The sequence below is a fragment of the Neoarius graeffei genome, chromosome 26 (genome assembly GCF_027579695.1).
Source record: "Neoarius graeffei isolate fNeoGra1 chromosome 26, fNeoGra1.pri, whole genome shotgun sequence".
Classification (NCBI taxonomy): domain Eukaryota; kingdom Metazoa; phylum Chordata; class Actinopteri; order Siluriformes; family Ariidae; genus Neoarius; species Neoarius graeffei.
Genome location: NC_083594.1, coordinates 25446795 through 25462202, shown reverse-complemented (window position 1 = coordinate 25462202; position 15408 = coordinate 25446795). Strand labels below are relative to the sequence as shown.

Below are 15408 nucleotides of genomic sequence, written 5' to 3'. Positions count from 1 at the left end.
ATCTTCACCATTCAGTTAATTCATGGGTTACAAATCACAGATGATATCGGCAGTAATTTTGTACTTTTATCAATTCTTTGATCACCTTTCTCAATAATTCTTACTGATTTGACAGCTAAGCGAGGTTTAAGTCTGTTTTATGACAACACATTTGTTAACTTGACTGTGGACTTGATTACTTTATTGTTTGGCTCTTGGGGGGGGGGGGGGGGGGGGGAAGAGAAGCGCATGGCTTGATAATGTGTGTAGAGGGGGTGACATTTATTTATTTATTTATTTATTTATTTGAAGATTGACGTTCATTAAAGGAGGGGGACACAGTTCGTTATATGTGAATGTTCATGGTAAAAGTTTTGTTATAGCGCAGTTGCAGTGTATGTATATGTAATGTCTATTATACATGGTGTGTGTGTGTATTTTAAGTTATTCCACGAAATCGAGTCGTACATGAGCTGATAGCCAGCAAGGCATATAGCATACAGTTGGCTATAAGCCATGTACGATGAGATTGAGTGGAATAATTTGTATTCAGTCCACATTCGCTGAATTTTGAGAAACTGAGCATTTTTTATGCTCTGCCATTTTGTTTTTCTCTACTCACAGTATACAAGTTGATCTCTTAATAGTAGAGTAACCAATCAGAGCGCGTGATTGCTCATATCCAGTGAATGTGGATAGAATAAATGTATTTATAGTGAGTAGAGAAAAACAAAATGATGGCTTTATCAAGTATTTAAAAGAAACAGCTAAAAGAATAGTCTCGTCTCCTTTCCTGTTTTACACTCCAGCCCAGTCAGTGGCAGTAATGCACCTTTTAAGTTGGTTTGCCAACCGCCTAAAGAACAACAAAATAATGGCGGAGCCTGTGTTGCTGAACCAACCGAGGATGAAATAAAATCTACTCGAAAAGGAAACCCCCAAAAATACACAAAAGTAACAAAATATGGAATAAAAGTATTTGATGGCAGTGTGGGAAATAAGGCTGGCCTGGTGGACATTTACCGTTAATTTTCGCATTTGTCCATCTTTATTTCAAAAGCATCGGACCGGATGGCCCATGAAAAATTGTAAAGATATGGGTCTAATCAACTTCTAATTTTCTTCCAAATGTTGAACTGGACATGTACATTGTCACAACGTGCCTGGTGAAACGGGGGGGCCCCCGCCGGCCTGACTTTAAAAATTCATAACTCAGCCACTGATGTTTCTAGCCCAGCCAAAATTTCCAGGCACATCCCTTTCCCTGAGCTCTTTCAAGCCAGTGCAGGCACAGCCTGCTACAACCGCAGCTCAGCCCACTATGCGACCCATTGCGCGCAGGGATTTAAAAATTCTTAACTTGGCCACAGAAGGTCCTAGCCCCATCAAAATTTACAGGCACTTCCCGTTCCCTGAGCCCTTTCGAATGAGCCCAGGTACAGCCCAGTATGACCCTGCCTCGGCCCGTTATTCGCCCTCGAAGCTCCTGTGAGCGCTGCTCTCTGAAAATTTTGACTCGAGCCAGGGCTCATATTAGCCTTTTAAAAAATTCATAACTCAGCCACTTAATGGCCCAGCCCTGCCAAGCTTTACAGGCACTTTCCTCTCCCTGAGACCTTTCGAACAAGCCCAGGCTCGGCCCAATCTGATGTCAGGAGCAAACATGGCTCGCGGAAAACTTTTAGCACGATCCCTGGCTCCAGCCACTCACACGCGTGTTGATTTTAAAAATTCAGAACTCAGCCACCGAAGGTCCTAGCCCTGCCAAAATTTACAGGTGCCTCCCTGAGTGGCACACTGAATAAAATAAATAAATAATAATAATTTTATTTTTTGAATTGCATGATGCAGTTGAACCTAGTGTTTTAAGGTTGACATTATCTGATCCATACAGTTGATTGAGTTCAGTTTACATGAAACTTTGCAGTACAGTTAAGTGCTAAACTGCCAATCAATGGTTGTGCATTTTTTCATCCCCCCCCCCTCCCCCTTCATAAGAGTAACATTTTATTTTCTTCTATTTTTTTAAGTTCTGGTCCAGCAGATTTTAGTCTGAATGCCAAATTATTACCATGTCTAGTTTTGAGTCATTTTGTTAAAGTTACTCGGAATCTCGAACTCAAAACTTTAACTCTATGTAAGAGTAGTTGTATTGGTAATTACAAAATTTCTTATAGACCAGTGCTTCTCAATTATTTTCTGTTACGCCCCCCCAGGAAGAAGAAAACATTTCATGCCCCTCCACTCTCCGCTGCGACTATAAATAGTATAATTTGTCTATAAAATTGTTCAGACTTAACAATGGCGTTAGGTGTACTTATAATGAGTACACCTCTGCATAATATTGTATCCTTATTAACATTAAAGAAAAGAAAAAGAAATATAGATCAACTTACAACAAAGAATAACTTTTTTTTTTAGTCTGTAACAAAGATTTAAAGTCCATCGAAGTGCTTGCAATTTGCAAAATAAAAAAAAAAACTTATTTAAACTATAAACGTTTTTTTAACCGACTAATTCGGTCCTTTTCAAATAGTGGGGCGGGCCCCATTTGATACTGAAAAATAAAATCAATAAATAATAAATTCAAATTGATCAGCAACATTAACTCAGGAGCACAATATATAAAACTACATAAAATCAATGTGTGTTAACTGCACTTCATATCTCCTGCTCTGTGCTGTGTGTACGCAAAAAACCCTACCCCATAGCGCTAATACTCCCCGCGCACACCCTGACAATGAGAGCGCCACTGCCACCTACTGTAGTGGATGTGCAATTACACTTTATTCTAGTACGGCAAAAGCATGTTCCCCGGGGTCACACACGTCCCCCTGGCATCATACCCCCCCCAGGGGGCGCGCGCCCCACTATTTGAGAAGGACTGTATAGACTTATAAACACAGTATAAGCAATAGTCATGTTTCATGAGTGTTACAGTATCCCCATGGCGTCTCTTACAGAGCATTTGGACCTGAACAGTTAAAGGAGTCATTTTTAAGTCCACTTTTTTTTTTTTTTCTTTTTTTTTTTAATCCAAGTTGGATCAAAGTCACTGATCCTGTGGTGAGTCCTGTGCTGAGGGGATGCAGGAGCACTGGTAGTGTTCTATTCAGGCAGAGGACAAAGTACAGGCACAAGGGCTTAAGTTTTTCAGAAACATACCCCTCTCTGAGATCTATCTGCTGTACTCAGGTCTTTCGTACAAAAAAAAAATCTTGATCTCAATTAAAGGTTATATATAAATGAGGGAATATCTTATGTATTGAGTGAAGTACAGTAGTAAACTGTGCTTGTTTGAAATGTAAAAAAAAAAAACTCATTTTCTATGGCTAGGTTTTTTTGTTTTTTTTTTAAAATGCATGTTCTCAGTCTTTTGCCACTTTGTGGGGGTTCTGACAGTGCTAACTATTGTTTGAACCATTTGAACGCACAAGAGGAGAGCAAAGCGGATGAGGAACCAGCAGCTTAAGCAGGGACGTTTCTGCATTGTCCTAGTGCTTGCATCTTCTCCTGTTTTTAGCAAGCACTCTTTCTGCCTGCTCCCCCCCCCCCCCCCCCCCCCCCCCCAAGACCTTAAAATATGCGGGGGGAGACATTCAGGGGTGTGCAGGGTCCTGTTGAGGGGTGCTCCCCCAATATAATGAAGGGGAAACACTCAGTGCGTTTACATGCACATAGAGAAAATCGAATTTCTGCCGTAGCTCGACTGAAATCGAAGTTCTAAATGCCATGGATACACCTTAGCTCGGCTGAAATCGAAACGAACTGGATTTCTCGTAATCGAGCTACACGACCTAGATTATGCGATTGTAGCCGAGCTACTTGGTGCATGTAACCCTATCGAGCTACGTAGTCGAGCTACTTGCTTCCCTTCCGGAAGTGACGAGTGACGAGACCACAAGTGGGAAACACAACAGCTTCGGTCGGCATGACAACAGTAGTAGTAGCGAGCAGCAGAAGAGGTCAGGAGGAACAAGGAGACAAAAAAAAACAATTGAACTTTGTGTGTTTATTAAGACACAAGTTAAATTGTAAGCAAAAAAATGGACTTTAGAAAAATATACAATTGTGCAAAATAAGTTGTCTTACAAAACAGTGGTCTGCACAGGGCAGTTTGTAGCCAACAGGTGGCAATGACATGTGGTGTGAATGTAAAGTGGAAATCACTCGTCGTCTTCATGACGACAACCAGAAGTGTACCAACACGATGGGGCGTGTAGCACCACCTGTGGCTCGGGTGCACAATGTACCTCACACAATAGCTTGATTCCCTTGTGTGCATGTAGGATTGGATTTCTCTGGCACCCCTGCTGGGACCCTTAGCTCGATTACCAACAGTAGCTCGATTTGGATGTGCATGTAAACGCACTGACTGGTCCTACAGTCTACCAGTTCAATTTAAATGTGAACAATGCACACAGTTTTCCACTTGGTTCAAATGTAGTTTATCAGCTAACACATTTGCTTTTTTTAAAGTTTGTCTTTTCCAAGTTTGTTCTCTCTTATGTTACACAGTGGTGGTACTGGAAAATGAGCTGATGTATGGTGTGGCCTTTGAGTTGTCTGAGGAAGCACAGTCTAAAGACTTCACTATCCCCATTGGAAAGGCAAAAGTTGAGAGATCAGGTAAGTGAGATTTGCAGCACAAATGTTTGTTGGGGAAAAATTTCACCGTTTATTTAAATGCATATGAAAAGCAGGAGTGTAAAGACACACTTACTGAAGCATTTTAAATTTACTTTCATGCTTTACAAGCATTTCAGTCCACTTCATATGTTCCTATCTGTGATGCTTCACTCACACTCTTGTACGTTAGACCATTAGTTTCTTGAAACATGCGGTCATGCTGATGGTCAAGATAAAGTAGTACTGCTGTCTTTGTAGCCCAGCAGTGTACAAATGGGTTATGCTGCTTGTCTAAAAGCAGGCTAAATAATTGTACACTTTTAATGAAAAGACCTGTGCATATGCGATAGGAATTTACTCCTACAGCAACAGAGATGTCAGAATTAGTTATTTTGCCATTTTTATCAGGGTTCCATTGAACTTCAGTTAAAGATTAGAGTTCTCAAATTGGTGTGAGGTTACAATTTGTAATTTTATCCATTATTTTCAAGAATTTAAATTCTGGCGATAACCATCATTTGGGTATGATCAAGTTTTGAGTTATAATGAAAACATTTTGTGGTCTATATCCTTATTTTAATCAGGAAGTCACATCACTCTCGTCTCGCATTCCCGAATGGTTGGTCATTGTCTTGATGCTGCTGCTGTCCTGGCCAAAGAGGGGATTGACTGTGAGGTAAGATGCAAGGCGTTTTTAAACAAAAAAACATTCAGCTAGTAAAACGGACACATCTTATTGTAGACAGTCTGATACTTTTGTTAACAAATGTGGCCATAAAGTGCCTACAGTCGCAAGAAGACTGCCACCCAACCAACTGCTTATCACTAGCTGTTTAAAAGCTGCTGTTTTTTTAGCCAGGTGTGTGGTGTTCTTTCATTATTTCACTCACTTGTAAGAATATAAAAGGAGTTAATTGTGGCATTTGGACTCTCTTGCTTTGAACTTTGCTCTTTGGACTACATATTTAAGTCATTTCCAGTGAACAAACCCATCAGAGCACAAAAACAGCCAAACTATTTGGTGCATCGTTTATATATATTTAAAAAAAAAAAAAGAATGCACTGGAACTCGGGAGCACCAAAAAGGTCTCCAAGACCACAGAAAACAAGTGTGGTGGATGACAGAATTCCTTCCCTGCTGAAGAAAACCCCCTTCACAACAGTTGGGCAGATCAAGAACACACTCTAGGAGGTAGGACTATTTGTCAGTCAACGGTCAAGAGAAGACTTCACCAGAGTAAATGGAGGGTTTACCACAATATGTAAACCAAGCTTCAAAAAGACCAGATTAGTTTGCCAGAAAAAAACCTAAACAGCTCTGGAACAACATCCTCTGGACAGATGAGACAAATATCAACTTGTACCAGAATAATGGGAACAGTAAAGTATGAAGAAGAGAAGAAGCTGCTCATGATCCACAGCACATCGCCACATCTTATGATGTGGGCATGTGTGACTGCCAGTGGAATTGGTTCCTTTGTATTTCTTGATGTGACTGCTGACTGCAGTTTAAGCTTCTGTTTAAGAGCAGATTTGCGTATTATATACGATAAAGCAATCGGATTCAAATCCGCCATAAGTGTAAATGCATGTGATTAAAATATTGTCCAGTACACAATATGAGGCATGAAATGACCAAGTATAGATGGGACCAATCAGGAAGTTTGCAAAAAAATTAACCTCCTAAATGTAATTCTCATGATTAGAAAACCCAGGGAAGATGGTTTGTATTTTCTTGTTGAGTGTTGCCTTAATTTTGACTATTTTTGTATTGATTTACAGGTTATAAACCTTCGCACCATCAGACCCCTTGATGTAGAAACTATTGAAACCAGTGTGATGAAAACCAACCACCTGGTAACAATTGAGGGAGGCTGGCCCCAGTTTGGAGTTGGTGCTGAGATTTGTGCCAGAATCATGGAGGGTAACTACTCGTTTGTTTGTTTTACATTTTAATTGAGCTGTTGCACTAGTTATATTCCAGTTATCAGTGTTGCTCTTCTATGCTGTCCAAGCCAGCATGCATTTCATTGTCTCTGACTATAACAAATGGATTTTGCAAAGTATTTTACAAAATTTGCTGTTGATAATGGCAGGTTTGTAGTTTGCATGCTCAAGGTTATTTGCTGTCATAGTTTGTATCGTAATACAGGTTAAAAAAAATAAGAGCTCTATTTAGAACATGAGTGAATTGTCCACCTGCTCAACTCCACTCATCTGCTCCATGTTGCATTCTATTCTTTTTATAAACTGTAGGTCCTGCATTCAATTACCTGGATGCCCCTGCTGTCCGAGTTACTGGAGTGGACATCCCCATGCCATATGCAAAGATTTTGGAGGACAACAGCATACCACAAATCAAAGACATTATTTTTGCAGTGAAAAAGACACTGAATGTGTAGTAGGCAGCAAAACCCTGTGAATTGTCCACCTGTAACCCTCCCCCCCCCTTCAGGAAACTTGGCATTTAAAACCCATTGTGATTTCCTCATAGCTACCAACTAATAAGCCAGAAAGGATATATGAAGAGTAGTTAAGAAACTGAATTTTATAACTGTCTGTTACATGATGGGTCTCAACCAATAGTCAATTGGTTATCGTCTTGTATCTGCAAGATGTCCTTTGTCATAAGTGTCTTGACAGTGCAGGACAAGAGTTCCGAGACCGCTGGAGCACAAACTATGTAGTATTTTAAGTACATTACATTAAGGGTAGGTAGTGACAGCCTTGGCATAGAGGATTCAATTGCAACAAAACTGAGCAATATTTGTGCCATACAAAAGCCAATAAGGGTATAAGACTTGGGCAAAGTAGATAGATTCAGTTTCTCTGAAAATTTGTCTAATAGTTGGCAGAATTGGTTCAGTTCCAGTCCCAAAATCCTGCTCGAACCATGGTATTCCTTTTTCACAACGACCAGTTATTTACATAATTACTGATATAAATTACTCGGATAAGTCCATAATACAGGTGTTTTGAGTGTGTGTGTGTGTGTGTGGGGGGGGAGTCAAATTAACATGGCAGTCATGCATTGGTGGCCTCAGAAACAGTCATTTTAGTAGTGATTACAGCACTAAATGGTAGCTACTTTGCTTATGTTTATTTAAACAGGCATTGTGTATCTACATAAAATAAATGACTAAAATCAATGAAAATGTTTCTTGTCTATGAAGCTGTCTCACCTCCGAATACGCACTGAACAATTTAAGTTCAGCATAATGTATAGCATAGCTCTCCAAAGCCAGTAAAACTAAAGTCATATAAAGATGTCAAGAAAAAAAAAATCACAAATTGACACTTTTCTTTAGGCTGAACATACTATTTCATGTAGCTGACATCAATTCTCACATTGATAACATCACCCGGATAGCTTTCTTTCATCTCAGAAATATTGCAAAGATAAGAAATTTAATGTCATTGCATGATGCAGAAAAACTAGTCCATGCTTTCGTTACCTCCAGGTTGGATTATTGTAATGCCTTACTGTCTGGATGTTCCAATAAGTGCATAAACAAGCTCCAGTTAGTTCAAAATGCAGCAGCAAGAGTCCTTACTAGAACTAGAAAATATGACCACATCACGCCTGTCTTATCCACACTGCATTGGCTCCCAATCAAATTTCGTATTGATTATAAAATACTACTATTGACCTTTAAAGCACTAAATGGTCTCGCACCACAGTACCTGAGTGAACTTCTGCTCCTCTATGACCCGCCACGCCTACTTAGATCAAAAGGTGCAGGCTATTTGCTGGTACCTCGTATAGTGAAGGCTACATCAGGGGGCAGAGCCTTTTCTTAAAAAGCCCCACAGTTATGGAACAGCCTTCCAAGTAATGTTTGGGAATCAGACACAGTCTCAGCATTTAAGTCTAGGCTGAAAACATATCTGTTTAGTCAAGCCTTTTGTTAATGGTGTTTGAGGTAAAGGAGTAGATCTGGAGGGTCCTCAGACATAGAGTGTTTTGGTAAACTGGGATGTATGGATGCTGTCAGTCCCCACTCGCTTGCTCACTCGAGTTTGTTGACGGTGTAGTGGCTGCTGCTTTATGTCCTGGGGCTCCCTCATGCCTGTGTTACCTTCTGGCTCTCTCCTTTTAGTTATGCTGTCATAGTTAGTTGCCGGAGTCCCTGCTTGTACTCGGTGCAATATGTATACTGTTCCTACTTATTCAGGTGACATTGGGCATACCTAATCACCTGTGTTTTCTTCCCCCCCCCAAATCTGTCCCTCTGAGTTACATGGAGTCAACAGGAAATCTTTTGGTGGAGACGGTGGAGACCTCGACTGGCCATCGTAGCCTGCAGGGAATCGGCCATCAGACATTCTGTCGCATGTCCCAGACCCGGTGAAATGTAACTGAATTGTCTTGGCCAGCCCTAAGGGTCCCATCTGCATCTCATCATTGCTGAGGAGTGTGCTCCCATCACCCAATCAAGCATCCAGCCAGAGCAGGTCATGATATATTTTACCATATTAACATGCCATTGTTGTGTGTTATGCCTGATGTAAAGACACTCGTCTCTGTAAGCCTACCACACAGATTTAATACTTGTCATTTTTAGGGCATACCTAACAACGTGTTTTCTTTCTCCCCCCCCCATCTGTCCCTCTGAGTTACATGTTGATCCTGGGATTGAGATGCTGGCCTCTTCTGCCCCTCGGACCTGCTTGATCCATCCTGGTGCCCTGTGTCTGGTCGGAGTTTTATCACACTGCTCCTGTGAAGGACGGCCCCATGAGGACAGTTGAGGGTTATGCCTGTTAAAACTGTTAATATTATAGTCAGGCTGTCTGTTGTTGCCCAAATGAGGATAGGTTCCCTTTTGAGTCTGGTTCCTCTCGAGGTTTCTTCCTCATGTCGTCTGAGGGAGTTTTTCCTTGCCACCGTCGCCACAGGCTTGCTCATTGGGGATAGATTAGGGATAAAATTAGCTCATGTTTTAAGTCGTTCAAATTCTGTAAAGCTGCTTTGTGACAATGTTTATTGTTAAAAGCGCTGTACAAATAAACTTGATTGATTGATTGATTGATTGATCAATGAAATGTTGTGGGCTTCTAGCATCCGAGGTCACATTACACATATGATGGATCCACACGTAGTGGATCAAGATACTGATACAGGAACAAGTACATATTCTGTCATTCCTACACAGCTGCAGTTCTCCATGTAATTTGGCATTGAAATGTGATTTCATCTACAAACAAAAATGGCAATTATTTAATGTAAAGTTATCTACTCACCATCAATTTTATGAACACCTGCACATTCATGCAGTTATCTAATGGCTAATCATGTGGGAGCAGTGCAATGCATAAAATTATGCAGGTCAAGAGTTTCAGTTGGGGGGAAAATGTAATCAATGTGACTTTAACTATGACATGGTACCAGATGGGCTTGTTTAAGTATTTTAGAAACTGCTGATATCCTGGGATTTTCACACACAATAGTCTCTAGAGTTTACACAGAATGATATGGGGGGGAAAATATATTGAACGAGTGACCATTCTGTGAGTGGAAATGCCTTGTTGAGAGAGATCAGAGGAGAATGACCAGACTAGTATGATCTGACAGGAAGGATATAGTAACTAAAGTACTTTTTACAACCGTGGTGAGCAGAAAAGCATCTTGGAATGCACAACACATCAAGCCTTGCGATGGATGGGCTACAACAGCAGAGGGCCAAATCAGGTTCCACTCCTGTCAGCCAAGAACAACAATCTGAGGCTATCATTGGCACAGTCTCACCAAAACTGACAGCTGAAGGCTGGAAATAGACCAGATGATTTTTAAATATTCAGCTGTCCTGTTTGGGGGAGCCTTGCCCATAATAGCCTTAGGTTCTAGGTCTTGGCTGACAGGAGAGGAACCTGATTTGGCCTTACACACACACACCAATCAGCCAAATACAACACAACTTGTGCCACCAAAACAGCTCTGACCTGTCAAGGCATGAACTCCACAAGACCTCTGAAGGTGTGCTGTGGTATCCAGCACCAAGATATTAGCAGTAGATCCTTTAAGTCCTGTTACTTGTGAGGCAGGGCCTCCATGGATGGGACTTGTTTGTCCAGCACATCCCATAGATGCTTGATCAGATTGAGATCTGTTGAATTGAGGCCAAGTCAACACTTTAAATTTTGTCATTCAGTTTTTGCTATGTTACAGGGCGCATTATCATGTTGAAAGATGCCACTACCATTAGGGAAGACATGAAAGGGTGCATTTGGTTGCAACAATGTTTAAGTAGGTGGTATGTGCTGAAGTAACATCCACATGAATGCTAGGACCCAAGGTTCCCCAGCAGAACATTTCCCAGAGCATCACCCTGCCTCTGCTAGCTTGCCACCTTCCCCAGCTAAGCAACACCCATGCACTTAGCTGTCCACATGATGTAAAAGAAAATGTGATTCTTCAGAGCTTCTATTGTTCCATGGTCCAGTTCTGATACTCACCTGCCCACTGTTGGTGCTTTTGGCTGTGGACTAGTCTCAGCGTGGGTACCGTGACCGATCTGTAGCCACACAACCCCATATGCAGCAAGTGCATCATAGCCAGCATTAACATTTTGAGCAATTTGTGCTACAGCAGATCTTATGTGCAATTGGGCCAAATGATTATTTGAAGTTTTACCTCTTTTTTTTTCTCTAAAATAAACACTTGTTTCAATTTTGATTCTTGCAACACATTTTTTTAAAAGTTGAGACGGTTAAGCATTTGCCACTTTGTAATATTGCAATTCCTTCTCACAACAATTAAAATATGTTTAGGGACTGAAGGCACCAAGTGATTAACCATTTCACGTCTAATTTTGTCTTATCCTTCCTCCAAACAGGTCCTGAGGTGTGCAATAGGATGGGGGTCATCATTTTATTTTTTCCCCCCAAAATTCACCATATATTCTCTAATGGGGACAGAGGGGACAATCATCATCTTCTGCAGCCATGCCTTTGTAATGTGTGTGGAATGTGATTTTGCATTGTCTTATTGAAATATCCCTGGAAAAGATCTTATCTTGAAGGCAGCATATGTTGCTCCAAAATCTCAATATACTTTTCTGCATTAATGTTGCCATCACAGAAGTGCAAGTTACTTTTACCAAGGGCACTGACAACCCCATATCATGACAGACCCTGGCTTTTGGACTTGTTGCTGATAAGTCTGGATGGTCCCTTTCTGTCTTTGGTCCAAAGCACATGGTGTCTATTGTAATGTAAGGGAAAATGTATTTTGAAAAACAGGACTCTTAAGTTTAATATTTTGTTGTTTGACCTGTGACCTCTAGTGCCTGTTAAGGCAGCTATTTTGGTTTGAATAGTAAAGGAGACGCATGTAAATGACACAGCAGATGGAAGTTCATGTTCAGCCTACACATCTAATCCTGGTGTTTTTGTGCGGTAAACTCAGTAAGTTTATTAATGGACTTGTAAGAAAGAGAAAAGAGATGTTAGATATATTTTGTAACTTTGTGATTTTTTTCATTAGCAGCATTAGGTTCAGCTTAGAACCTGAAAGGTTAAAGATTAGCGTAACCTGTGGAAGAAAGATTATTTTATCACTTGTAGCATTTTGTATTTACTTGTGTAATTTTAATTTATTGCAGTTTTACCTTTTCATTAAATTGTCCAAATACGAGACTCTGCCTGTTTCTTGGGGAAGATAATGAGGAAACGAGTTTAACTTGCTGTTTCATGCTGGATGAGAACAGTACAGTAAAATGGGTGCCCCTTAGCAGAAGACAGCACGGGATAAAGGTGCTCAGGCAGCAGTTACAGTCAAAGCAACAACAAGGATGCAAGGTGAAAAAGACCATTTTGATGATAGATTCCACTCTTCGAGCTCTTGCTGTTCCACACGCTCATCGCCAAGTGTTAGCCTGGCAGCTACAAGGGCACGAGCAGAAGCGGAGACAGCGAAGGCTAGAGTGTCATTTAGCAGAAAGGAAATGGAGATTAAGTTGGAGAAGGCTTAACTGGAGGCAGAATTAGAAGCGCTCAACCAGTTGAGAGAAGCAGAAGCAGCTGTTGCCAAAGCAGTTATTATGGAAGCTGCAGTCATTGAATATGGTTCTGATGGAAGCTTGGAAGAGTTTAAAGTGCTGCCAAAGGTTGGAAGTGCTCATGAGAAAGTCAATGAATATGTAGTAAAGCATATGCAGATGGCGAATAGCCACCCGGAGGAGGATGAATTAGATTTGAGCCAACAGTCTTGACAGCCATCCAATCTACTTACCCTGGATGAGGTGTACGGCTCACCTGGTCCACTGCAGCAGAGGAATTGTCCAGATCAGAGGATCCAGCAACACTTCGGCCCACATCATGTGCATTGTGGCCGCTCTTGGTTGCATGGGCCAGGCGGCCAGTGGGAGGTCTCAGAGCTTGGCATTCGGGGTCTTCGGCCGGTCGATGGGTTGAGCAGTCAAGGAGAGCAGGTGGCAAGTCATTACTCACCAAGCTCTTCACCCAGCCATGATGTAAGTAGCAGTACATCAGATCTGGCCAAGTTTTTGATAAGTCAACTAGTATCAGGTGGTTTAATCAAATTTGACGACCACCCTGAAAACTACCTCAGCTGGAGGTCAACATTTACAAGTGTTGTGAACAACTTAGATCTCTCAGCCCATGAACAGATTGACCTGCTCATAAAGTGGTTAGGTCCAGAATCAAGCCAGCTAGCTCGCAGGATAAAATCAGCTAATATCAGACATCCATCAGTGGGTCTTAATTTGATTTGGACAAGGCTGTACGAATGCTATGGTGCTCCTGAAGCAATAGAGAAGGCTCTGTTTGCTAAATTGGATAATTTTCCAAAGATCACCAACAGAGACAATCAAAAGCTCAGAGAACTCAGTGACTTGCTGTCCAAGCTAGAAGCTGCAAAGGAAGATGATTATCTAAGTGGATTAACTTATCTGGATACAGCACGAGGAGTTGGTCCCATTGCAGAGAAGTTGCCATTCCATCTACAAGAAAAATGGATAACGTTTGGGTCCAAATACAAGGAAGACAACTAGGTGCCTTTCCCACCATTCTCAGTCTTCTCTCAGTTTGTGAGAAGAGAAGCTAAAGCAAGGAATGATCCAAGTTTCAATGCATTCTGTATATAGCATCTACCTCAAAAAAGGAAAATAATGGAAATCTAAGAAACCAAGTTACTGTGCATAAAACCAGTGTGCGCGTGCAGAATCCAGTGATAATGCGAAGAAGCAAAGTGAGGATCCAAACACTATGTCCAATCCATAAAAAAACCTTTGATTAATTTCTTAATTAATTAATTTTGCTTAAGAAATGCAAGAGTTTCAGGGCAATGCTATTTGAAGACAGGAAGAAACTGCTTAAAGAGAAAGGCATACGTTTCTGCTGTTGTGCTTCAGTCTTCCACCTGGCTAAGAATTCACACACACATCACATCACATTATCTCTAGCCGCTTTATCCTTCTACAGGGTCGCAGGCAAGCTGGAGCCTATCCCAGCTGACTACGGGCGAAAGGCGGGGCACACCCCGGACAAGTCGCCAGGTCATCACAGGGCTGACACATAGACACAGACAACCATTCACATTCACACCTACGGTCAATTTAGAGTCACCAGTTAACCTAACCTGCATGTCTTTGGACTGTGGGGGAAACCGGAGCACCCGGAGGAAACCCACGCGGACACGGGGAGAACATGCAAACTCCACACAGAAAGGCCCTCGCCGGCCCCGGGGCCCGAACCCAGGACCTTCTTGCTGTGAGGCGACAGCGCTAACCACTACACCACCGTGCCGCCTGGCTAAGAATTGTGAAGCTCAAATAAAATGTGCAGAGTGCGACAGTGAGAGACATGTAGCCGCTCTCCATCCTGGCCCAGCAAAAAAAGGAGTCAGCAAAGATGCAGAGCCCCACCAAAGATCATGGCGAGGAGCCAAAGAACGTACCTGAAGGTGGGTCAAGCACGTCCGTGACAACTGCATGTACACAGGTGTGTGGCAAGGGCTTCAGTGGAAAGTCATGCTCTAAGATATGCCTGGTTAATGTATACCCTCAAGGCTGTCGTTCAGAGAACAAGACGATGTACGTGATCTTAGATGATCAAAGCAACGTATTATTAGCCAAGACAGAGTTCTTTGAGTTTTTCCACATACAAGGACCATCAGTGCCATACATCTTAAGAACATGTGCAGGAGCTGTTAACACGTCTGGAAGAAGAGCCCATGGCTATGTCATTGAGCCACTCACAGGTGAACTTAGCATTCCTCTACCAACTCTGATAGAGTGCAATAATGTGCCAAACTCAAGAGAAGAAATCCCCACTCCAGAGGCAGCATTTCATCATAGTCACATGCAAGCCATGGCTAAAGAAATACCTGCTCTGGCTAACTCTGCAGACATCTGGCTTCTCTTGGGCCGAGACATACTCCAGGTCCACAAAGTACGTCAGCAGTACAACAGGCCACAGAACGCTCCATTTGCCCAGAAGCACGACCTTGAGTGGGTCATTGTTGGCGATGTATGTCTCAGTGGAGTTCACTCACCAAAGACAGTGAACACTTTCAAAACATGTTTTACGGAAAAAATGGACATCCAAGCTACATGCAACCCTGCGACAACGCTGTTAAGGTCAAAGACGACTTCAGTTGGCGTTGTACTCAGGACAGCTGTCTATCTTGGTCATGTGCTCCAGTGCAGCAAGACGACTATCTAGGCAAAGCAGTCTTTCAAAGGTCTGAGAGAGACAATCAATTAGCACCTTCAGTTGATGACTTGTCTTTCCTACAGATAATGGATAAGGAGTTCGTCAGAGATTAATGTGGCAGCT

General features: G+C 41.9%; 1 protein-coding gene across 1 annotated transcript in view; it reads left to right on the top strand.

Moving 5' to 3' along the window:
- The window catches only part of pdhb (pyruvate dehydrogenase E1 subunit beta), a 50224-nt gene extending 42461 nt beyond the window's left edge, over positions 1 to 7763 (top strand). Inside the window, exons 7-10 of the mRNA XM_060910567.1 lie at positions 4498 to 4608; positions 5193 to 5284; positions 6391 to 6532; positions 6865 to 7763. Coding sequence (XP_060766550.1) covers positions 4498 to 4608; positions 5193 to 5284; positions 6391 to 6532; positions 6865 to 7010 — 491 coding nt within the window. The 3' untranslated portion in view covers positions 7011 to 7763. The remainder of the gene's footprint in view (positions 1 to 4497; positions 4609 to 5192; positions 5285 to 6390; positions 6533 to 6864) is intronic.
- The last annotated feature ends 7645 nt before the right edge of the window (positions 7764 to 15408 follow it).